The sequence below is a fragment of the Solanum tuberosum genome, unplaced genomic scaffold (genome assembly GCF_000226075.1).
Source record: "Solanum tuberosum cultivar DM 1-3 516 R44 unplaced genomic scaffold, SolTub_3.0 scf00004, whole genome shotgun sequence".
NCBI lineage: Eukaryota > Viridiplantae > Streptophyta > Magnoliopsida > Solanales > Solanaceae > Solanum > Solanum tuberosum.
This window is the reverse complement of record NW_006238930.1, coordinates 2143071-2169197: the sequence shown is the minus strand read 5'-3', so window position 1 is coordinate 2169197 and position 26127 is coordinate 2143071. Positions and strand designations below refer to the sequence as shown.

At 33.1% G+C, this 26127-nt stretch overlaps 2 protein-coding genes and 1 long non-coding RNA gene across 3 annotated transcripts; 1 reads left to right on the top strand and 2 right to left on the bottom strand.

Moving 5' to 3' along the window:
- Nucleotides 1-3425: 3425 nt before the first annotated feature.
- On the bottom strand, nt 3426-11235 carry LOC102587959 (ABC transporter B family member 19). The gene is made up of 10 exons (XM_006338400.2): nt 10687-11235; nt 10551-10605; nt 10072-10247; nt 9414-9614; nt 8514-8773; nt 8099-8415; nt 7789-8012; nt 6859-7678; nt 6529-6770; nt 3426-4975 (listed from the first exon to the last, which is right to left on the bottom strand). Exons 1-10 carry the CDS (start codon nt 10930-10932, stop codon nt 3767-3769), a joined length of 3750 nt encoding a protein of 1249 aa, XP_006338462.1. The 5' UTR covers nt 10933-11235; the 3' UTR covers nt 3426-3766.
- Nucleotides 11236-18957: 7722 nt separating this feature from the next.
- Nucleotides 18958-20840, top strand: LOC102587420 (tubulin alpha chain-like). Its single transcript, XM_006338398.2, has 4 exons — nt 18958-19159; nt 19247-19481; nt 19578-19948; nt 20038-20840. Exons 1-4 carry the CDS (start codon nt 19067-19069, stop codon nt 20689-20691), a joined length of 1353 nt encoding a protein of 450 aa, XP_006338460.1. The 5' UTR covers nt 18958-19066; the 3' UTR covers nt 20692-20840.
- A 111-nt stretch (nt 20841-20951) lies between these two features.
- On the bottom strand, nt 20952-21984 carry LOC102587091 (uncharacterized). The gene is made up of 2 exons (XR_366569.2): nt 21528-21984; nt 20952-21204 (listed from the first exon to the last, which is right to left on the bottom strand). It is a non-coding gene; the product is annotated as an uncharacterized lncRNA (long non-coding RNA).
- Between the last annotated feature and the right edge of the window lie 4143 nt (nt 21985-26127).

Here is a 26127-nt window from a genome sequence, read left to right as displayed (position 1 = left end):
AAAAGAGAACATGGCTAATAAATGACAAATAGATTTTAAAAAATCTTTGTTTTGCTAAAAAATTATAAGTGACTATTTATTGCCAATTTTAACTATAACATGTCATGCTGTGCCATTTTTTCGTCAAAATTGCTGATGAAAAAATGATGAATTGGAACTTAATATTTTTGGGCTATAAATGTAAGGACCCATAGGCATGATCTCCTAACCAAAACCCAGTCCAGCCCAAATATATTCTTTTGAAAATGAAGAGGGACGCAAGATTTAAACTAGTGCACTAATCAGTTTCAATGTTCTTTGTCCTGCCTATTGAAATATATCTCATATCTCAAGTTATATATACACGTATATACATTATTTTTTCCAAAGTTAATATGTGCACCCTCATACATACACATGGGTTTGCCTCTGCTTATAGCATAACTTGTTTAATTGAATTTGTGTCTTGTGATTTATTATTTTCATTGTCGAGAGCATTTTCAGCATTTCTGTTAAATTGACGAACAACAAAAATTAAAGATCACAAATTTGAATGAGAAATTAAAAACTACCCAAAATAGAAGTAATCCATGCAAAAACTTGTAATATATTGTAGTAGGACTAGAACACACAATCTCAAAAAATTTGCAACGCCTTAACTACTAGACTAAATCTCCAATTTTTGTCAAGAGGTGTCAATGCTTGTATATATAGTTATTATCCAAAAATTTAACCTCTATATACAATATAATTTTCATGGGAGGGGCCTTGGTTAAGGGTGGGTCCATCCCTGCCCAAAATCCTTTTAAATTTCTGAAATTTTATCTAATATCTAAGCTCATCCATAATTAACATTAAGTAAACAACCTAGTACATGAAGAAAACTACAGGTTAGCTACCATGTTGGGAAAAATGTACGACTATAATAAATCCTAGATTGTCCATTTCATTAGATATTATTTGCGCTTCTCTTTTTATTAATATTCTAAATGTTGTATTGACTTGGCTACTAAATTATTTTACTAATTGTATAATTTATTTACAAAAAAACAACTGATTTAACAAAATTTATTCACTTACCTATACATAGTTAAGTAATTACTAAAATTTATGTAGAGGTAAATATATTTTGTTGAAAATGATGAATTAATGAAGCTATGTAGTAGTCTCTAGTGTGTATGTTAGGTAGGTGTTAAGCAGAAGAAGAGAACAAAAGAATACGGACGTCGAAAAGGAGTGGAGAAGCCATTGGGCCCTTTTTTTTCTGATTCTGAACGAAAGTGATGCAACCTTTCTTATAGACCAACAGTCAAATATTGCAGAGGCTATTTAACTCTATCTCCGATCTCCATATTCTACCAAGACCCATAATAGTAATAGTGTAGAGTCTTTCAAAATTTGTACCCCACTCTCACTTCATTATTTATGCTTCATACTACCATCCATCGATTCACCACTCTTCTTAGAGAAACCTCTCAAATTTTACTATCTCGTACATGTTTTTTTTTTAACTAGAGCCGTCAAAATGAATTTGTCCAACTTAACGATTTTTCAGCCGAGCCCAAGTCAGCTTCTGGCCTCATGGTCACGGGACTAGATACATCGGGCTGGTCCATCAACTAATTCAACAAAAAGAAAAAATAAAACAGAGGAACTCTTAAATTAACTAAAGGAAGTAAGGAACACAAAATACTTTCTTCACTTGGACTTCTCAAAATTGGTTGCTTCTTCTTCTAAAACAAAAAACTAAAGGAAATAAGAAGAAAAAAAATATCATAATATTTGTAATTGGTGATTGTGAACCCATGCTCCCCTCCTCAAACCATATATAGTAGTGTTATATTTTTTTTAAAAATATTTAAACATAGATGTGTAAATACACACTTGAAGTATCAGCATATAATGTCGTGCAATAATGATTAGGTGTACCTTTTTAAGTGAGGCTATAAATTTGAATCTTTTGTATTCCTTTCTAAAATTGGGTAACGCCTTTCTAAGTAGTTTGGATAGATAAAAATAATTTCGGACCTATAATTTTTAATTTTTAATGGTTTTCAGTGATAAGAACCTAAATGATTAAATTTATATCTTAGATCCGTATTTTCGTTATAGTGGACCCATCTTCTCAAAATCCTGGATACTCCTATGTTATTTTTTGTACTTCAATCATATAATTCTGCAACTGTTTCTTGTTTTTTCCTTACTTCTTTTATCTTGATTGTTTTGGTTATATTGTTCTCCCCAGATTGGTATACTCTACTACTCTAATGTAATTTTGGAGATTACAAGTTAAAGTTTGTAAATGATGGAGGTGAATAGACATTATTAAGTTAGGAATTATGCGGAAAATGATGTTAGAAAAGAAGGTGAAGTGTGCAAATTACTTCAGTCGATGTATTTAATAATCCATGGACCATGTTGGATGGGTCCAAATAATTTAAACCTCTACTCTCATTACTGCTCTGCCATCCATCAAACCCCATAAGTCGTATGCTTTCTTCTTTTGAAATATCTAGTATGTATAGTAACATTTTGCAGAGTAATCAGAAATTGAAGCCATTCACTGATTGAAAAGCCTTTTTAAGTTAACGCATATGGGTTGTCCTTGCAAAGTTATGCAATTATCACTTTCATGCCGACCGTATCCCACTGATCTTTTTTTCTTTTCTTTTCTTTTCAAACTTTAGCCACTCTGTAGGCAGAGTCCTTATTGCAGACACTGTTGATCTAAACATGGTAGGGTCACAATGTGAGAAACAGACTTCTTCTATACAATTTCATTAATATTTGATTGATGTACTCGTGCTTTTTAAACAATAATTCAGTCCATCAACTCCAAATGAATATGTCTCAACTTCATACCTAAAAAGAATGTTAGTTATTACTAGTAAGTATCTCAAAACATTTTGAGATCAATATTTTAAGATATTCTGTTTAACACCACAAGATTCAAAAGTTTCTTTTTGACTTTTTAAAATTATGGTCAAATCAAAACTAGAAAAACTTGAAATGCAGAAAGTATTTTTTTTCACCCATTCAATTGGTGAGTAAAGAGAAGGGGTTAGGTTCACACACTAGAAATGGCTTGAAAAGCAAATGTGGTAGATTTGTCCTCAATATTTTCCTGGTTTTACTCCAAAAAGGTCCAAGTGTGGGTTTTACTTATCAAATTCTGTTGTTCCTATTCCGGGTGAAATATCCTTAAGAACAATGTTCCTAAACACGATTGAGCTTCAAGGTTTATTGTGAATTATTATGATTATCCAGTGTGTATCTAGAGGCCCCAATTGTTTTTCTTGATCTTATTATAACAAAAGGTGCAAATATAACACCAGAGCAAACACATGCTGGAGAAAAAGTACTGGAAAGCAATATTTTAGGTGAGCTGGAAAAGGTGTGTGTCTTTTGCTTTTTCCAGAGTTTGAAAAACTTACAAAAGATGAAAGAAAGGGAAACCAAGCTGTATAATGAAATAATTCAAAGCATATACAGAAAAGTTGAATGCTCCATGGATGATAGGAGTAATATTTTAACATATACTTCTTCTTCTCCATAGGGAATAGAGTTGTAAACTTTCCCAATGATATAATATTTGATCGTGACAATCAATCCCATATCTACAACTATCAGCATCATAATCAATAAAGCATATGAAAGCAACAGTTACTAGGACCCAAACATTGTTACTCCCCCCCAACCATCCCAAAGGCCAAAAACACTAGGCCATGTTGCTTACTTCCATAAAAATTAAAAGTTAAAAAGTAAAAAAAGATTCTTGTAATTTTCATCATATGCGGTGGTGTTGTAGTTGCAGTAGTCTAGAATATGCACCTTCTGGCCTGCTGATTAACTCAGAATGGCTTCCTTGTTCAACGATTCGTCCGTCTTGCACAACTCCAATAGTATCCACATTTCGAATTGTTGATAATCGGTGAGCCACCAAAACGGTGGTTCGACCTCTCATCAACCTCTCGAGTGCTTCTTGTAACACACATTCGGATTCAGCATCCAGTGCACTTGTAGCCTCATCAAGTAGTAGAATCGATGGATCTTTAAGAACGGCCCTTGCTATTGCAATCCTTTGTTTTTGTCCTCCAGAGAGTTGAACACCTCTCTCACCAACAGGGGTTTTGTAACCTTCAGGCAAACCACTTACGAAAGTGTGTACATTTGCTGCGCGAGCTGCTTCAATGACTTCGGCTTCTGTTGCACCCTCTTTACCATAGGCAATATTTTCAAAAATGCTAGCTGCAAACAGAGCTGGCTCTTGTTGCACCAAACCAATTTTAAGCCTTAGAGACTTCAAGTTTAATCTCCTTATGTCTTTCCCATCGATCATAACTTTTCCACCGGTTGGGTCATAGAACCTTTCGATTAAGGCTATAACGGAGCTCTTTCCCGACCCACTTGCCCCAACAAGAGCTTGGCTTTGGCCAGCGCGAATCCTTAGATTGAGGTCCTTGAACACAGAGACATCCGGTCGTGAAGGGTATGCAAAATCAACATGACGGAGTTCAATATCCCCTCTAATTGATTCAACTGGATCGGCTTCAGGGTCATCAGGATCGACCCTGGTAGAGCGATCAAGAATAGAAAATACTGAACCAACAGCTTCACCACCCCTAATAATCTCGGGTGCTAGGCTGACGGTTTCAGCGACTGAATTAGCTGTGATCACAAGGACTACAAAGACCTTAATCACCTTAGAGAAAGTCGAGACCCCGTTGTTAACAAGGTGTGCACCATACCAAAGAATCAAAGCTTCAGAACCATAAAGAGCAAGCTGTGATATACCAAATAAGAGTCCTGACATTTGGCTTCGTCGAAGACTCTGCATTTGTGGAACTCGAAGCTCTTGGGAGAACAAAGAGATAATCTTCTCTTGGGCATTGAAGGCTGCTACAGTTCTAATATTGCTTACTCCTTCTCCAGCAATCATGCTAGTCTTCGCATGCGCCTTGGCCGTGTCTCCAGCAAATCCTTTCAGTGAGAGTTGCTGTATCATGCATGCAAATTAAATTTATGAGTTCTAGATTTTACGATACGGTCTCAAGTGCTAGTAATTTGGTTAAAAATTTAACTTTTGTATATATATATATAGTGATTTTTTAAATATAAATACAGAATTTAGACCAAAGTTACTGGATTATGCTGAACCGACATATTATATGCTACCTCCGCTCCCAGAGGTAAATCACTATTTTCTCTAATTAGGGAATAATTAAAAACCAAAAAGGAATAAGCACCATGTATAAGGACAAAAATAATTGTTGATCTCTTCTACATGTTGCTCACTATTTAAGTTATTGAGCTGTATTAGATCTGTGATATTCAAGCACTCTGCTAGGCACATGACTGGCATTTCTGACAATTCTCCCATCAATAACTTACTCACATAATACAGTAAAAAGATAAAAAAAAAAATTGAACAGAAAAAAGTTAAGTCCAGTTTGTCATATACACAAGATGATCACGGGTAAAGAATCTCTGCTACTTCTGAGACTCTGGCATGAATATCTAGGAGCTAAAAAAGAGACTAACAAAGTCAAAAAAACAATCTAACCCTCTGCACCTCCTATTCAACCCCATTTCCTCTTGTCCTTTTCACTGTCTTTGGATGTGTTTTTATCTTACACCCCACAAATGGAGTCTGGAGAAGGTAGAATATACATAGATATTACCCCCTACCTTTATGGGTAAAGAGGTTTTTCCGGTAAACCATTAGCTCAAAAGAAGTGTGATAAAAAAGCAATGGTTAAAGTTATCCAGAACTTATATAGGTGGAAGATAGTAGGTATCTAGTGGAATAGTCCCGCACATCACCATTAAAAAAGGGAAAAAAGCGGAATAGTAATTTGAGAAGTGGACAACCTTAGGAAATACTACTTCTTTTGTTTCAATTTGTTTGTTAGTTTTAACTTGACACAAAATTTAAAGATAAGTAGAATATATCAAAATGTAGTTTATTCTAGTAGTCTTAAGCATGACATGTGAAAAGTTAGGATTAAAAAATTTGACATTATTTATTTTGAAACGGAGGGGAGGGAGTAATAAGAAAGAAAAAGGGAAAGGGCTGCTGCTCAGTAACATTAGTACTGATGGGTGATGGGAAGTAATAGAATCTTTACAGTTTTTACTGTCATGGCTAGTAAAATAGGTATGCTTGAATATGAATATTTTTTTTTAAAAAGTTGGTCAGATGTGAGTATCGAAGAACTAAAGCAGCTGAATTGGAGGAAACACATGCAAGGCACCAGTATGGTACCACTTTCTACTTACTCTCTTGTCCTATGCTTTTAAAGGCACCAGATTCCAAGCAAACCATTTCAAATTTTTTAATAGAGTATTTTAAACAATTTATCATCAATTCAATTTCAAAAGCTCACAGCTCAATGTTTAATTATTTTATGTTCCTTCTTCCCGTTTTCGTGTTTTCTTTATATTTAAAATGTTAAATAAAGAATGAAACCTGACATGCTTGTTTTAGTGGAGTACTACTTCACTTCTAATTGAGTGGAATGCATGGGTTCTGCAAAAAAAAAAAATTACCTGAGCGAAATTGGCCAAGACGAGAAGCGGAAATGTGGCGAGGATGAGCAGTGAGACCCGCCATTCGACTATAAATGCAACTATGAATGAAGTGAGAAGAGATGTCATATTCTGCAGTATAACGGAGATCCTCTCCGCTATAGCAGATTTAACATCTGCAGCATCTGTAGCTAAACGAGCTGCTAGTAGACTTGAATTGTTCTCCTCCTCGTCGAACCAACCGACTTCATTCCTTAAAATTGCTGAACAAGTTAAAACAAACAATTAGCTCAACATAAGAACTAATTACAAGATCTTAGTAATACTAAATGATTTGGCACGGGAAAATACCTGACAACATCATCCTCCGAACCCTGGTAGTGAGGTTTTCTCCCATAATACTGAAGAAGTAATGCTGTATTAAATATGCTACAACGGCATAAAGACCCGCTCCAATGTAGATGAAGACATATTCCTTCGTCTTTCTTTCCATGGTTGCGGGATTTGTATAGTAGAATACCTCAATCATGTTGCTCATCACAATAGCAAAAGTTGGACCAATGAAACCGGAGAGGACAGACCCTACGGCCCCCATGATTGAATAAGGCCACTCAGGCGCATTCAGTTTGAGAAGCCGGCAGAAATAATTCTGTGGAGCAGGATTTTTCCTATCTGTTTCAGCATTAGAGATCATTTCTATACGCCCATCTGCACCGGTACTGTATGAATAGCTCAAATTCCTTAAACTTCCAGAGCGAAGGCTTAGAGACTTTGTTGATAATGAATGACTTAACCGAGTTGAACGAGTACGGCGAGTAGATGGATTTGAAAAGTCTCTGTTCCCAACCATTTCCTGGAATCTGATTAAAGAAGCATAAGCCCCAGCTTTGGAAATCAGTTCTTCATGTGTTCCAGTCTCAACCACCTGCCCTTGCTGTATAACTGCAATTGAATCGACATTTCTAATTGTGGAGAGACGGTGAGCTACAACCACAGTAGTACGGCCAACCATGAGACGGTCTAGAGCTTCCTGGACAATGCTTTCGGAACCAGCATCAAGAGCACTGGTGGCCTCATCAAGCAGGAGGATCTTCGGGTTCTTTAACATAGCTCTTGCAATTGCAATTCTCTGTTTCTGTCCACCAGAGAGTTGTACACCACGCTCTCCCACCTGGATATAGAATCAGTATTAACTTCTCAGGAAGTGCAAATCATCTTAGTCGACCCAATCAAGTTCAATGCTCTAGGAAATTGAATGATAAGGCTTAAACAAACTATAACCTGGGTGTTGTATCCGTTAGGAAGCAAGGTAATAAAGCTATGTGCATTGGAAGCGCAGGTAGCCGCCTCAACTTCAGCCATGGTTGCATCAGGCTTTCCGTACAGAATGTTCTCGAGTATGGTAGTAGCAAATAACGCAGGCTCTTGATTTACAAGGCCAATCTGATCACGCAACCATCTAAGTTGTAACGTCTTTATGTCCACATTGTCAAGCAAAACTTGACCTGCATGATCAACCATATTTTTAAATGGGATAATTGGTAATTAACATTATAAAACTCAAACATAAGTCGCGGAAGTGTTAAATTACCATCATTAGGATCATAAAATCTTTCTATCAATGAGACGACTGTGCTTTTTCCTGAGCCACTGCCACCAACCACGGCAACTGTTTTTCCAGCAGGGAAGAAAATGTTGAAATCTCTGAAGATAATCACATCAGGTCTTGACGGATAGCTGAAGGTCACATTTTTGAATTCAATGTTCCCGCTGACCTCAGACAGGCATTTCCCATCTAGAGTATCTTGCACAATGGTCGGTTTCTGCCTAATAATTTCCATTAACTTGTATCCAGCTGCTTTTCCTTTGCTGAATGCCCCAAGATTGGAAAATGACTGACCTAAACTCCTGCAAAACCAAGGTTTCAACAACCAATAACAGGTTACATGCACAGACTTAACAAGATAAAGGAAGTGATCATAAATAATGTACTTCCAAGGTCTTACATGCCACCAACAATGGCTGAGAAAATAGCAGTAAATGCCTTTCCACCATCACTCTGTCCATTCCTAATGAAAACCCCAGCATACCAAAAAACAAGGGCCCATGACATGCATGCTATTCCGTAGGTACATCCCAAACCCAATCCTTTAGCCATGCCAGCCTTGTATCCGAGCTTCAATGTGTTCTGAATTGCATCGGAATATGAATTAAGGGCTTTAGTCTCGCCCACATATGAGTAAACTGTTCTGACTTGTGCAATTGCCTGCATTGACAATGTAAACATCATAAACCAGAAGAACTGGAAATCTGAAGAGAACGGCCATTACATTTTGTGCAACTTATAGAACAAATAATCAAAGCAAAGGCCCAATAAAAAAGCTCTCACTTCTGAAAATTTTATACATCAAAAACTTTCAAGATAGTGATATAGATAAGGAATTCCTGTTTTGTGTAACATGCGACAATACTCAGTAAATCTTGTATATTATTCCTAAAACAACTTCGACATCATTTTTAAAATTTTGATAAACCAGTTCAAATCAATTGTTAGCTTCTTTATGCAAAGAATCCAGGAAAAAAAAACACAAATATCAGACTTGTAATTTTACAAAAACATTTTGATTAGTCAAAGTATAAAGATAACTTTCATAATTAGATCATATCAGAAAGATAACTTTCATAAAGTCACATTTAGGAAGATTTAACTTTGATAACTGGAACAGCATGCTAAAAAGGGATAATTAGAGGCTAAAGTACTCAAAAACCGATAAAGGAACAGTGAAATTTTATCATGGCTGCACATGTAGAAGGATCATTTCATCCGGACTAATTCATATTGTTTTAAAGTACTTCATAAGTAACCAAAAGGAAATTAGCTGACAGACAGGATGATCGTGAATTACCTGCTCAGCAATAATTCCAGCATTGGCATAGGATTCTCTGCTTTTTGAGGTGAGACCGGTGAGAGTATAAGCATAAAGACCCCCAGCAAAAGCAATTCCAGGAATAACCGCCACACTTAGGAGAGCTAACCGCCACGCTGACACGAAACCAACCACCAAACCCGCCAAGAACGTCGAAAGGTAGTGAATGAAATTGCCCACCTGAAGTTTTTACGTCAAAAAGTCGTTTCATCAATTAAAGTAGATTTAAAAAAATAAAAGGATACAGTTTAACTAGTTTGGCTTTATCACCGGAAAATAAGGAAAAAGATGAAAACAAGACAAGCATTCCAAACAAAACAAGCCAAGAAATGGCGTGTGATAGCAAGCAATCTTTTGCTAACATGTGCCATTCTGGGACCAGGGGGGCGTAACTAGAGAGTATTATTAGTCGAAAAATTACACTATATATCTTCATTCCGCCACTGTATGGGACCCGCTCTGAATGAAGACTGAACACACATCATTATTCAAAAGTATGTGTAACGTATTTCCTTGTTTATCCTTACAGTTATGAATGCTACTAGATTTCACCGTTGGCCTTGTGAATATTTTGACTTAAATGGATTGCAACAGTGTTGGCAATAAATTCGAAATAATTAATGAAGAGAGGGCGGACCTTCTCACTTATGGCGTCTTGGACCAGTAGAGTATCCGTTGAAACACTGAAAACAATATCCCCTGTTCTTGCATCTGTATCAAAAAACCCAACGTCCTGTTTCAACACTGCCTCTAAATATTTCTTCCTTAGTGTACTTACTTGCCTTTCTCCAGTATACATCCAACAACCAATCTCTGTAAAACAAAATTTTATATTACAGATCCATGATAGGGACGTGTGATTGGGATAATATTGTATAACAATTATTAAGTGTATAAAATAGAGCTAAAAGACAGGAAGACGGTCCACGGACCACGTGCAACCATGAGACCTAATCTTGATCCAGTGTGAACTGGCTAACTAGCATAAATACAAACATTTTTTTAATATCGATACTATTTGCATCGAAACAAAATGTCTCTACTCGAGGCAAGGTTTGTTTCAAGATACCCATAAAAGTTTTTAAAAAAGAAAAGCAAGTAGATCACTGAGCTCACCTGCATAGGATGATGCACAAACTATCAACCCAAGGTACACGAAATACAGAGCATACTGCAAATTTTGTAATCAAGAAAAAAAATCAGATCCGTGTAAAAGAAATTTATAAATATATTCAAAAGAAAGAAAATTAACCTTTGATACTTCATGGGTCATTTTGTGTAAATCCATTTGATTTTTTCCGAAACCATTTACCATTTCACCAAAAAGTAGAAAGAAAACAGGCATAGAAGAGCCATGTAAAATAGCTCCAATACTTCCACAAGTCATAAGAAGATAATCATACTTATCAGCAAAAGAGAAAAGCTGATAAAAAGGAAGACTTTGTTCTTTCTTTTTCTCTGCCTCTGGCATTGATTTCCCTTCAGTAGTCTCCGCCATTGAACTTCAAGAACCCCCAAGAAACAAAAAGAAAAAACAAATTTTGTTGACAACCCAGTTCAAGAATATTAATTGGGGTCAAGAAAGTTCATTTCTTGAAAGAAACAAGAAACATCATTGAATGATGGGATCAGAGAGATCTGTTGAAGAAAACAGTGTATTTTTTTGATTGAGCTTAAGAGAAAATGGAGAAAGAGAAGAGAGAAAGGTGGGGGAAGTAATAAGACCAGTAGTCAAAGGAATGAGAGAAAAATAAACGTAAAAGTGTGTGCAAGTGAGAGTGAGACATCGTTCACTTCACTAAACTATACTTATATATAGATTCAGAGAGGGACTTTATTTGGGGGTATGGGGGGGTGTCTTGTTGGTAAATTGATTTTCTTTTTTCTGTTACTCAGTTCTTTCTTTTTTATTCTTGTCCACGGTACTGTTTTAAGATGTCTAATAATATTTATAAAATTTATTCATTCATGTTATGTCTATTTTATTCATTCATTTCATTATTTAGATGATTTATATTTAATAAGAATAATTTGGTAAAATTATCCCTATCATTTACTATTTGAAGTGAACGATAGTACTTCTTGTATCCAAATTTATGTGACTTACTTTTCTTTTTATTCAGTCCAAAAAAAATAACACATTTCTATATTAAGTAACAATTTAACTATAAAATGTCTATTTTACCATTAATGAAATGATTTACAGCAACACAAATTTTTTGGACCACATGTTTTAAAAGTCTTTCTTACTTTCTTAAATTCCATGTCGAGATAAACTACCTCACATAAAATGGAACGGAGGGAGTATTTAATAGTAAGTAGTCCACTTCCTAATTCTTGTGTCAAGTTAACAGTAAATAACTATTATTGGACAGAGAATATGTTTGTATCCGTCTCTTCTTTTTTAATAGTAAAATGAAATGAATTTGACTGTTTAACTTATCATTATTTCCTTTTCAAGAGTCAATAAAATATAAATTTTGACTGACATTTTGAAATGTATTTTCTTATTATATAAAGTTGCAACTTATAATATTTTCATATAGTTTAAAAATTTTATTTTAAAATATTAGTAATTTCATTTAATTATTAATGTTGGTTAAATTCGGAAAACGTAACAAATAAAAAAGAAAGTATATAAAATAGAAAAATAGGTACGGTTTTTAAAATTTATTTGTTTGTTTAAACTTGGTTTCATATTTTTTACTGAGTTCAACGGAATCTAGTGATCTTTTTCCCTCTGCTCTGCAACTTCGACTTCTGTGCTTTCCTTATGGCAAAACTGTGACACTGAGCCATTAATTTCTCATGTTTATTTCCATATATATTTTAAATAAATACCTTACAAGTTTCACTCTCTTATAAATAAAATAAAATAAAATAAAGAGGAAAAGTATTAAGTTGTTGAAAAAAGTATTACGTCTCTTTGGATAAATCATAAATGAGCATGATTATGACTTGTGTTAATTAAAGTCAAACAATTTTATTTTCTAATAAAATAAATCGTAGAATGTTCATTCTACTATTGTGACAGTCTTTCTAATGACTAATAATGAGGACTATTCTTTATTCTATATTTTAATTCTTTATTTGATTTTAATTTAGTAAATACAAACTCAATTAGAAAAGGATTTATTGGACGGTATAAAATTCATTTTATGAACTAATGGTTATTATTATTATTAATTTACCATATAATCTTGTGATAATTTTTGTCCAATTTATTTACTTTTTAGTGGTTCAGATGGTAAACATCGTTTACTTTACAAAAATTTAGTTACTCCCGTGTTCATCATATAGTAAGCAATTGTGACAGATTTATTTTCGAATTGTAAAGATAACACAATCTGAATGAACATAAAAGTTTCCTTTATAATATGCCGTAGAAATGTATTCTATCACAATAAGTATTGTATATGGTTGGAACCTCAAATATTGTATTTTAAGGTGTAAATAAGAGTGTTGGGGGCACGTTGGTCGTAGTTGTTGTTTTCCATACTTGTGACTTGAAATTGACACGCAAATGTTAATTTAAAATAAGGAAAAATTACACAAATCCCACTTTTTAGTTTACTTATTACTATTATCCCTTATAAGTTTTATAAATCTCTCATTTTCGCGCATCAGATTAGTGTATCTCGCGCATCAGATTAATGTATCATGTATAAAATGTAATGTATTTTACTTAACAATTAATGTATCTCGCGCATCACATTAATGTATCAGCGTTTATATTATTGTATCGGTTTGAGGGATTTCTGTAATTATAAACTTTTAAGTGATAGATTGTAATTTTGCCTTAAAAGTATGTGATTTCTGTAATTTATAATTCTAATAGCTCAATTAATTGACTATCCGGAGACTCTTCATCCAAGAGGTTAAATTATATATTTTTTTCCTATAATTATATTGTGCAAGTACCATATAATAACACATGGTCCTAACTTAAGCGAAAGATTTTATAAATCAACGATAACCTTCTGTTTTTACCCTTTTATTTCTAAGAGAAAGGCAATGGTCTTCTCATAATTCAGGAAATATATTTTGAAATTCGTATATATTTGGAAGGTATACGAGGAATTCAAACCAGGGATCATTAGGTAGTTGATTAAAGTTATGCGGATATTAGTAATGTATGAATTAATTATGAGAAAATTTATGTATTATTTTATGCAACTTTTAGTTATTCAAGTATTGTATATTTGTATTAGGTATTCTGTCTTCTATCATGCATAAAATAATACTACATAAATTCATCATAACCTATACAATATTAGTTATGTGGATTGTTTTAAAATTGCAAATCAAATAATAATACTACATTGTTTTGTACCTGAATAATATGACATAACTTATATAAAATTTAATACATGCATAACTCACTTTCAGATCAGCTACCAAGCGACTCAATGTTTGATGCGGAGAAGTAAGAAAAAACTTGCTAATAAAGTCAAGAGAGACATGCTACAAAATTGATGATACAACTTTGCCATGCTTGGAATAGGTGAGGGGCCATTTTCAATCAAACAAACCAGTTTCGTTATACATGTGACTTGATACTATATATTATTTATAATTTGATTTTATATATTTCGTTCAATTATTAATATTTCTACAATATCCTCCCAAAAAATATCACATACATCAATGAATTTGTACTAGTTCTTTTATTTTTAATGTCTAAAGTTTTGGAGTCCATTAAAAACTAAATATTAATATGAATTGTTTCACCGTTCCTATCTGATTAGAATGCTAATTTGAATTTGTGCTATATATAACCTATTAAAAATAAAACTCTTTATTAAGATTAAAACCCAAAATTTAGATAATATTTATTTTAATTTCTCATGTCAAATCAATTCAAAGGTTATCTGGTTATTTCCTGATTCACTCAATTCCAATCATAAGATTTAACAAATGCATGTGCTTACAAAGACATTCCACTAAAGCTTTGTCACATCCAAGTGTAGATGAAAAAATGAGGTTATTTCCATTTTTGCCCCTATTTTTTTCTTATCTTAATTTTTTCCCCTTGGTAACAAACAGTCATTTTGGAGGGCATAAGTTTATATTCCTATTTCATAATATTTCACGAGTTATATTACTGAAATTATACTTCTTTAGGCATAAGTTTCAGTTTCTAAATAGCTTATGCTTCTTTAGGCATAAGTTTGACTACTAAAGAATAAAAATTAAAGACCAACTATTTAAAGGGTAAAAATCAAAGACCAAATGATTTGAAGGACAAAACGTATAATTTTATGGAAAATGAAGGATATCAATAATATCTTTCTTTTGCACTGTTTTGCTGTGCCAGAAATTTCTCTTTCTGGGCTACTGTTGAGATAAAAAAGCACTCCAGCCTGCTAAGATCCAGCCCAAATTAAATAGCCCAATTGGTTATGTTGATAAACAATATAGATTCCTTTTCCAACAAAATAAAACTTACATTGAATTACTAATAATTTGATGGATTGACCCTAAAAGTGTTGTCTCCAAGAAACAAAGCATAAAAATTACAAGCATTGAATAACTTACACAGAACAGATTGATGGTACTTTTTGGAATTGCTAGGCTAATTAGAAAATGAACGATCAAATGTAGTAGTGATGTCTTGATAAAACGAATCTATGAGAGGAACTTTTGGAATTAGATTAGACAAATTTAAAATGGAATTGAACTTAGAATTTAAAGTTTTTTTTAGCAAAATCCTACAATAATCTTAAGTTACCACTCTTATAATAGCTAGATTTATAATCAGATATTCTATTTCTTAATATATATATAAAAGTTATCGAGTTTCCAACAAAGTAACTAGATTGAAGGATCACAATTGAAATGAATGAAAACTTAATAGATTTATTAGGTAAATATAACCTCATGATCTTTCAACTCTCCCAAGAGGGAATAAAATGCACCTTTAATTAAAGTTTTCTTAAGTAGTATGAAAGATCAATAATGATCAAGTAATATATAACAAAGGGAGTATGACTAGAAAAAATTGTGTCAGACATTGCTACACATACAATTCTAAAATGTAAAAATTATATTTTGAGCTTGGTGGTCTTAAAAAAAGAATCTTTGATTCCATTCCCCACATGAACAACCCCAAAAGGTTCTATTTTTAGATATTAAAGATTAGATAATCTTGAAAACACACTAGTATTATTTATATATCCATCACACGTTTCAAAAGTTCATTGATGTCTCAAACCAACCTCCGCCAGGCCACTTAAAAAAAAAAGAGGTGACCTTTTGCTCTGTTATTCTTGAATAATGATTACAATTTCTCCAAAAAAAAAAAAAACATTACCCCATAACCCAATTAGAAGAAAGAATGAGGGTGTCCACCATCTAGCCCTTGCTTCACTGTTGAATGTTGATAGACCATTTAGGTCATTTGTATCACCTTTACAAACTTCAAACGCACAAATCCTGGCTTTAAAGATCTGGCTGTTGCTTTACCAAAAAGTCCCATCTTTCTATAATACTGAATGGTCATATTTTTTAGAACAGTGGTGTCTAAGTCCCATTTATATATTAGTCAATTATTCTACTATGTTATCTTTCACTAGCATAGGCATTGAATAATTTTATCCAACAAAGTTTACTTATACAGACCATCATTGATAACCATGTCACATTCTTAGTTGCCTTGATTCTCATTCTTAAAGGAATCAATAACTCTAGTACAAAAGGGTTAATATATTATAATGTTTTTATAGTATAAACTATGAGTTAAACTATCAAATCATGAGAAATATGATCTGTTCTTCATCACAGTAATACATTAAACTATATAGTAGCTAGTGTGAAAAGAAAAGTAGGGCGCCAACAAATGGTGGCTGTTGTTCAAGTAATTTTTTATAATTAAATGTTTGTTCAATAATAAAATTTAACAACATGAAATTAATTAACAGATGAAAGAGAGAAATGGTATGCTAATTTATAATCCTAAATGTAGTTGGGTGCTCTAGAAAAGATGTGATTATTGACTATAAGGGTCAAGATTAGAATGATAGTAAATAAAGATATATTATTATAAGGAACAAAAAACCATTTTGTATTTGAGTAAAAGGATTTATTAATCAAATGAAGTGGCTTTTGTTGTGTTGTAGTCACTTTTGGAGACATAAGATCCGTTTCGGTGAAATAATTTATACTAATTTAAGCTTCTTCTAATTAGCTAGCATGCCCACCAGAGTACTACCCATGTGCTATTTTTGTGGATATTATCCTCCTTTCTCCATGCAAAGATTTCCACTTATCCCTCATCTCTTCAAAATTCTCATCCTAATGTTTTTGTTTTTGTTTCTAGAGAACACTAGAGGTACCTGATATTTGTTGTTGGTGGGAGGGGTGAGATGACTGATATTCCTTGAAATAAGTTGAGGTATGTGAAAGATGGCCCGAACACCATGATCATATAAAAAGAATTTAAAAAATAATAGGTATATAGCTCATTTATGCTAATAACATTTTTGCTTCGTCAGTTAGAGATTAATTAATAAATACTAATTTAAGTTCTTTGTAATATTTGATCAAGAACAATCAAATTTCAATTACTTAAAATATGCACTTTTGATTCACTTTCTTGTGAATAATCAAAAATTTCCTAGAGATTTATGGTACGTTGCACCATTTAATTATTGAGTGTATGTTAAGTTTATATTGTCACTCCATGTTTGAAGATAGTAATTTATTTCTAAAAAATAGTCTAAACAGAACATAAGGGACCAAAAACACAGATTTTTGATTAAATAAATTTGAATCATACATCATAATAAGAATCAAAATTAGAATTTATTCATATTTGAGGAACCAAAAGTGCTATAGCATCTCTTTTGTGTTTCAAATTAAAAAGAAGTTTTTGCCAATATTAGAACAACAAGTTGTATTTTGTCAAAGTTCAAAAAGATCTTATAGGAAAAAGCTATTTTATTTAGCATCTTCTTTTACTATATATGTATTCCAAGTATTTATTTTTTCCTAAAAAATCTTCCTAAGACACCTTAACACTCTAAACCTATATTTATTTTTTAATTAAAACAAATCCTTTTTAAATTTCAAAAAACTTTACCAAACAGGATATATGTCACTTCTTAATTTTTGCATGCAATCTTATGAAGTGATTTGGTTGATGAGGTTAATTACATTAATAATGATTCGGTTGATCATTCAATTCATTCCCTTTACTCCCTGCTGAAATCTAGGCTAATAATTAAGCTAGGAAAAACTATACAACAAAAAAAAACAAATGAAATTAAAAGGGACTTTGATAGTAATCATATAAATGATTATAAGAGCAATGAAAATAAGAAGGTGAGAGTAATAATGAAGAACAATGATGTATAAAAGTATGAGTTTGCAATGGGATTATTAGAGACAGACATAAAGACATTTGGACCACAAACATAGATAGTGAAGCTAAATTCATTTTGTGTTGGACCACAACTGCCTTTTCTTCTAATGAGGCCTATATGGATACATTAAATTAATTCTGGTAAACTTTCCAACCTAATCCACATATAATGAACATGATGGATACTGGATTTTGAAATCCCTCAATAAAACATCTCAAAGTTAACATGGAACAATCATGTCAAAATAGTTTTAGGCCTTATTTGTTGATGAATGGTCACTGAATTACGAGAAATTGTGTTGTATTTTATTAGTATAGTCCATAGGGCTAAATTTACTAGTAAACCAAAACTACATTTAACTTCATTAGGACAAATTTAGTCTTTTCACTGGAGCTCAACAACAATATCATATGCAGAGAAATTCTACAAGTGAGGTTTGAGGAGAATCAAACCTAGACCTTATCCTTATTTTGTGGGGTAGAAAAACTATTTCCGACATGCCTTACCACGGCATATCCTTGTTCCAAACCTATTTTTTTGCCGTTTATAGTTGTTATTCATTTAGATTAAGCTTCTCATATAAGGTGAAACAATTAAAATTTGAACAAATCATTTAAATTGAATGATAAGAGATGATGAGACAATGACACATCAATTGTATCATAATTTTAAGCATGTTAAATGCACAATCTTATGTCTCTTCACTTTTTGCTCACCAATAATAATTAATAAGTAAAGAGAGAAATACATTGTCTAATCTCTTTTTTTTTACCCTCCCTCCCTACGAGCGCCCACCCCTTTTTGCTCCCTTGGTGACTCGAACTCGCAACCTTCGGGTTGAAAGTGAGGGGGTCTAATCACTAATGTGTGTGAGAGAGAAAAAGATAGCTCTCCAGTTATTGGTTTAGGCCTATATAGAAGGTTTGGGCTGAGATCTCTGGCTAAATCCACAAGATTTGGCCCAATAGAGAAAACTAACGAGCCCATTTCTTATAGTTTGATGAGCTCGGTCCAGTATCGTAAGGCCCAACGAAACCAAAAATTCAAATTTTCCAGAAAACGTAAAGGAGCGGCAACGGTCACAAACAGCTGGAAAGAAAGCATTTCAAATTTCAAATTCCACCGGCTATAGTTCCTCTTTCCCTCTCCTATATAAACAACCCATTTCTTACAAACCCTAGCTCCTTATTCAATTCACTCTTGTCATTAATTTTCATCCATCTTCACTACTTTTCTAGTTCGATTTTCTGCAATTTCTTACATAATAAAATGAGAGAGTGCATCTCCATCCACATTGGTCAGGCCGGAATCCAGGTCGGAAACGCCTGTTGGGAGCTTTACTGCCTCGAACACGGTATCAAGGTTTGTCCCCTTATCTCCCTACTTCAATAGATGTAGTTCTATTTGGAATTTTTGTATTGACCGACTTGTGTTTGATAATTTGTCTAGCCTGATGGACAAATGCCCGGAGACGTCACTGTTGGAGGAGGAGATGATGCTTTCAACACTTTTTTCAGTGAAACGGGTGCTGGAAAGCATGTACCTCGTGCTGTCTTTGTAGATCTGGAACCTACTGTTATTGATGAGGTGAGGACCGGAACTTACCGTCAATTGTTCCACCCTGAACAGCTCATCAGCGGCAAAGAAGATGCTGCTAACAACTTTGCCAGAGGACATTATACAAGTAAGACTCGAAACCCTAACTTTCATGAAGAGGAAGTTTCATTTGTTCATTTCGTTTTTGTTTTATATGTTGTTTATTGGTTAATTTTGGTGACAGTTGGAAAGGAGATTGTGGATCTGTGTCTTGATAGAATAAGGAAGTTAGCTGACAACTGCACTGGGCTTCAGGGATTTTTGGTGTTCCATGCTGTTGGTGGAGGGACTGGTTCAGGGCTTGGTTCTCTACTTCTTGAGAGGCTTTCTGTTGACTACGGAAAGAAATCCAAGCTTGGATTCACCATTTACCCTTCACCTCAGGTCTCTACTGCTGTAGTTGAGCCTTACAACTCTGTGCTCTCAACACACTCGCTTCTTGAGCACACTGATGTTGCTATCCTTTTGGATAATGAAGCCATTTATGACATTTGCCGTAAATCTCTCGACATTGAAAGACCTACTTACACCAATCTTAACAGGCTTATTTCTCAGGTATTGTATTTTTAGCATCTCACTGTTTCCTATTTTGAAATGTTTTGTTTGATTTAAGAGATGGGCTAATCAATTGTTCGATTCTGTAGGTTATCTCATCGCTGACAGCTTCTCTGCGTTTCGATGGTGCTTTGAATGTGGATGTAAATGAGTTCCAAACTAACTTGGTTCCATACCCAAGGATTCATTTCATGCTTTCTTCATATGCGCCTGTGATCTCTGCTGAGAAGGCCTACCATGAACAACTTTCTGTTGCTGAAATTACTAACACTGCTTTTGAGCCATCGTCTATGATGGTCAAGTGTGACCCACGCCATGGGAAATACATGGCCTGCTGTTTGATGTACAGAGGTGATGTTGTGCCCAAGGATGTGAACGCTGCTGTAGCCACAATTAAGACTAAGAGGACCATTCAGTTTGTGGACTGGTGCCCAACTGGGTTCAAATGTGGTATCAATTACCAGCCACCAACTGTTGTCCCTGGTGGAGACTTAGCCAAGGTGCAGAGAGCTGTTTGTATGATTTCAAATTCCACTAGTGTTGCTGAGGTCTTCTCAAGAATTGACCACAAGTTCGATTTGATGTACGCAAAGAGGGCTTTTGTTCACTGGTATGTGGGTGAAGGTATGGAGGAAGGAGAGTTCTCTGAGGCTAGAGAAGATTTGGCTGCGCTTGAGAAGGACTATGAGGAAGTTGGATGTGAGTCTGGTGATGGTGAAGATGATGAAAATGAAGAGTATTAGGTTTATTTCTCCATGTTTTGCTTGGATGATTATGTAGCCAATGGTCTCATTGGTACCTAAAATTAGAAGTGGTTCATATTCAGTATTTGATTTAACTTTCTTCTGAATATGTAGTTTTCTATTTTCAACTTCTTAATCTCTCTGTCTTATCAACTATCTCGACTAATTTATGGACAAGTCATCAATTCTTTCCAAACTCATTGATGTTGATATATTCGATTGATACGTTGAAATTATCATTTCACAATCCCACATACGTGTTCATTAACTTTTTTTTCATTCACCATACTATTCTCAAGACTTTGCTTCTCAACTACGTTTTTGGTATTTCAATATTTTAATATACATAGTGGAGTTGGAGATTTCGTCTATTTTCTTCCTACGTATTATACTGTACATCAAAATATACATAACGGAAGTGTTGAGAATTGAACTTCATCTCCATCTCTATTCCCTTTTCCTGTATCCCCAGCGTAGAGAAAATCTTCCTGTTCCAATCAAGCAGAATTATACCTGTTAATTTACAAGATTTATCAGTCTACAAAGCGAAGAAACATTCTACAGTAAAAAATTATACTACTACTAATCCTTCTTTTGATATATCAAGAAGTGGTATATTTCTTTTTCTCCTAAAGGATCCAATACCAGTGCAATATGAAAGAGCCTTACCAGCTCCGAAGGGAATTCAATTGAATTTCAAAACAAGAGAAAAAAAGTCCATTAAAACCCCGTCGGACGCTATGTTAGAAGTTCAAAAACCACGTCATCACAGATTTAATTTCAAATTTTGAATCTGTGACCAGAGAAAAAATGGAAAATAAACAAGTCAAACGCACCTAATTGGTGGGCGTTTTCCCACCAAGTGGTGAAGCAGGCAACATAGGCTTAGACAACATAAAAACAGAAGCAACATCCTGATCAACAACTCTCTGCCTAAGCTTCTTAGCTATATCTTCCCCAAGCTGTGAATCCTCTGCTCTAATTCTCATAATTTGGCTATGAATATATGCATTCATTTTCCTAGCACGACAATACTCAATCTCTCTTTCTTGATTACTCTCCATCTCTAAGTGTTGATATATCATTATGGATCCAAATATATATTGAGGAAAAAAGGATAGATGAATATTTGAGGCAAGCAAGTGATGATAAAGAAAACAAAAGTATGCCGCTTTGGTTTGTCATGGTTATATTGGTAGTATTTATAGTAGTTATACATGTGTCCTCTCTTAATTACAAATGATAAATCATAAAATTTGTGCTGCATCGGTGGGCCGGTGGGAAGCTGACTTACCTGCTCAGTTACGCATTTTAGGTGGAGCTAAAATTAAGCCTTTTTTTAACTCGTTGACACATGTATAGCCCCTTGCCTAATTTTTTTAATTTACACATATACTTCATTTGTTGACTAGTCATATATGCTATTGGTAGAGTTCATTATTAACATTTAATCGGTTCGTCTCATTTTAATTTTGATTTGATAAATTTTTTAAATAAGTAAGATTTTTTAAATTAAAAAGATATTAAAATATTCTTTAATCTTATGATCGCAAAATTAATTTATTTCAAACTCATTTTATAAACTAACAAAAGCATTATTTAATCTATTCATGTTTCAATGAATATATTTGACCAATGACAATAACAATCTATTTATTGAAAGGTTATATGTATTACTCTTCATAAGGACTAAGGTTAAAGCAGATATTGATTGAATTGAACAGAGAGTATCTTGATTTCACATATACATACTCTTTTTTAATTAATGGAACGTCTATTCATGAAGTTAGTCGATACAATTGAGTATTAAAAAACATGTGAGGATCTTGAATATAGCCTAAGTGGGCTAAAAATATTGGATGGGAGGTCTCTATCAAATCTGCACAGTCCCAACAGAGTTGCCAAACAATCAAGAAACTGATGAAAGACAAATATTTTTACAATAATTCAACTACTAGTGGTGTCCAAATGGCAGGGGAATTGCAATTATGGGTGGGTCAATGGTCATACAGGGATTTCTACGTGAGAGGAAATTGGAAACAAGTGGCATCTTTTTTAGCTATTAAATCAAAGATTATAATATGATAGATATTTCAGAATTAGGCTTTAAATTTTGACAGTCGCTATCGATAATATATCAACATATTTGGATTACCAGACACGTGGAATTGTTGAAAGGTTTAAAAAAGTTCTGTTCTTAGGCAATTGCGTATTAACCTAATATTGGTGAATCAAGCCATTTGTTACCGTTTGATGTTTCTTATACTTCGATTATGGTATATTTTGTTATAGTTATTGTTCACTGTTTGATAAATTTTTGTGATGACTTCACTTCTGTATGTTCTTTTTCTTGACTGTTTTAATTGTTTTGACTTAGAAATAAGGCCTGTATATATTCTATCTCAAAACTCCATTTCACAAAATTATACTCAATATGATATTATTGTTATTGTAAAGCACATGAAGACGGGCCAAACCCAATAGATAGATAAAATGATTTTGTGTCAAACTCAAAAATGTTCTGTACTCTTCATCCTCTTTCTCAATGTTCATTGAAATGACAAGCAGCAGCCACCTTACAAGTAGACTTTAGGATTCTATTGGTTGATGACTTATTCAATAATACATCTAAAAAGAGACTCATCTTTTGATGAATATGAATATATTTATTTATTGTACCTAGTAAATCAAAGTTATGTAGTAGACAAATGTTGCAGCTACTGAAGTCACTTACCAAAATATTATATATTTTATATATGGATCGCATGTTTATGTCTCTTTCAATGTATCGTAGGAAATTAAGTTAGCAGAGCAAGAGATAAACGGTCATGAGATTGCCACATAATATACCTGCAAGTATGGGATATTAGGCACTTTACCAGCACAAATTAATTAAGGCTGAAAATCCATTTATTTGCTTTACTGAATGTTGGGTTACCGTGTTATATTCATCATGCTTTAAAAATATCGAATTAGTGGGGGTGCATATGCACCCGTTAAATTCGGAAAATATCATGTGTATATATGTATATCTATATTTAGAAACTGGAAGAAACTAGAATATAATTAACAATGCACCCCATGAGGATCATAGGCGTGTTCTTGTACTGTTAGTATAAGGCAAAAGAACCACCTATGAGACTAGGATCCGAATCTAGGTAGACACTATTTATTATTTTTATTTAAAATTTAGCTTGGAGATCATATTTGGTGCACCCGAAGTCTTTAAATCCTGAGTTGCGCTGAGATATTGAGTTTGTATAATTCAGAATTTGTATAACTTTTGTATAATGTAATTTTATATAATATAATAATTGTTTAAAGTTCAAGTGTTTGTTTTTGTATAAATTCGTTATTTCGAGTTTATACAAAAATAGTTCAATAAGACAAACTCACCCGCAAATTATACGAGGCAGCTTAAACTGTAACTACAACCTGTAAATATGCAAACTATAGCTATGAATCATAATTAAATTTAGGGGAAATTGTATGAAATAGCAAACTATTAATTCAAATCAAATGCTATAGCCATAGCTTATTTTATTTGTAATTTGCAGCAAACATCCCATTTTTTTGCCATTTGGTTTGGTATACAATTAGTCATTCGGTAAACAAATATATAAAATGCGTTTGTATTTGCACAAAGCGAGAGAAAAGTGTATACACAAATACAAATACATTATTTTCATCTTATACACTTATAATTATACAAATACATATCTTATTATACAAATTACAATGTATAAATAAATTTATACAAAATTGAACAATTTGTATAAAATTGGATGTATCTAGCGAATTATACAAATCAAAAGCTCCATAGCAAACATAAAATTTGCTATGGAGCCAATTATACAAAATATAACTATAACATACAAATATGATTTTTATATTTGTTATGTGTAAGTTACTCATACGTGTATTTCAATAATTTATCCTAAATTTATTATATTGACTATTTGCGAAAATCCTCCCATTGTAAAATGGAATAGCAAAAGTCCATTATCCACATGATATTGTACCTGCCCAATAATTGGTGTGGGCCTACGACAGGATAATTGGATTATGATCCACAACATTTCAGTGGGAGGGAAAAATAACCCATCTGTCTTCTGTTCTTTCTTGTTACCCATATACATTTCTAGTTTTTATCTATTTGTTTTGATCAAATCTTAATTCTCCTTATGTTTTATAATCTTAATTAGTAAATTTTAATTAAAATTTCACTGAGAATGAAATTATATTCTGTAATTTTTTAGGCAATTTTCATTCACTTCACCGTCATTTTCATTTCAATTTATGTTCTTTCTTAAATCTCTTGTCGGTATTCCTCTATTAGCACAAAATATTCTAAATATTGTGTAAATCCTTCGAGATTGAAATAAATTTATTGCGTTTGATTCTTTGTTATCAATATCTTATATATGATAAAGAAATTGTATATCATAATCACCCTGTGTAATCTTTTGATCAACGTTCATTCACTTCATAGCCTCTCCCGTTACAATCTAGGTTCTTCCTAAAATTTTTGTTTCAATATTTTCCTGCTAGAACCAAATATCTCAAATAAAGTGTACATCATTTGAGATTGAAAAAAATTTATTGCGTTTCATTTCCTATATCAAATATCTCAGATATGAGAAAGAAATTGTATATCATAATCACCCTCTGTAATTTTTTGATCAACTTTCATTCACTTCATAGTCTCTCCCATTGCAATCTAGGTTCTTCCTTGAATTTTTGTGTCAATATTTTCTTATTAGCACAAAATATCTCAAATAAATTGTAAATCTTTTGAGATTGAAAATAATTTTATTGTGTTTGATTTTCTGTAGCAATATCTCATATATGAGAAAGAAAATGTATATCGTAATCACCTTGTGTAATATTTTGATCAACTTTCATGCACTTCAAAGCCTCCCCAATTGGAATCTAGGGTTTTCCTTGATTTTTTGTGTTAATATTTCCCTATCTGCACCAACTATCTCGAATGAAGTGTAACTCCTTCAAAATTGGAAATAAAATTGTTGTGTTTGATTCCCTATAAATATCTAACATATGAGAATTAAATTGTATATCGTATCATTATTTGTATTTTTCAGATAACTTTGTCAGTGTGTTTGATTCTCTGCATATATCTCATAGATAATTAAAAAAATTTGTATATCGTATCACCCTCTGTATTCTTTCAGGCAATTTCCGTTCACTTCATCGATTCATCCATTGCAATCTTTGTTCTTCCTTAAATCTCTACGTCGATTTTCCCCTGTTAGCGTCAAATATTTGGAATGCATTGTAATTCCGTGGAAATAAATTTGTTTCCCTTGATTCCCTGTATAAATATCTCACATATGAGAAGGAGATTGTATTTTGTATCACCCTCTGTATTTTCTCACGCAACTTTCATCAACTTCATTGCCTTTTCCATTGCAATTG

Bases quoted from the DNA above. Each gene is read 5' to 3' on its own strand.
- LOC102587959 (XM_006338400.2), bottom strand. From the start codon at position 10,932: ATGGCGGAGACTACTGAAGGGAAATCAATGCCAGAGGCAGAGAAAAAG. The intron at 8,013-8,098 runs GTAATTTAACAC...TTGATCATGCAG, and splicing joins ATTTTATGATCCTAATGATG to GTCAAGTTTTGCTTGACAAT. The intron at 7,679-7,788 runs GTTATAGTTTGT...TTCTATATCCAG, and splicing joins CTAACGGATACAACACCCAG to GTGGGAGAGCGTGGTGTACA.
- LOC102587420 (XM_006338398.2), top strand. From the start codon at position 19,067: ATGAGAGAGTGCATCTCCATCCACATTGGTCAGGCCGGAATCCAGGTC. The intron at 19,160-19,246 runs GTTTGTCCCCTT...TAATTTGTCTAG, and splicing joins GCCTCGAACACGGTATCAAG to CCTGATGGACAAATGCCCGG. The intron at 19,482-19,577 runs GTAAGACTCGAA...TTTTGGTGACAG, and splicing joins TGCCAGAGGACATTATACAA to TTGGAAAGGAGATTGTGGAT.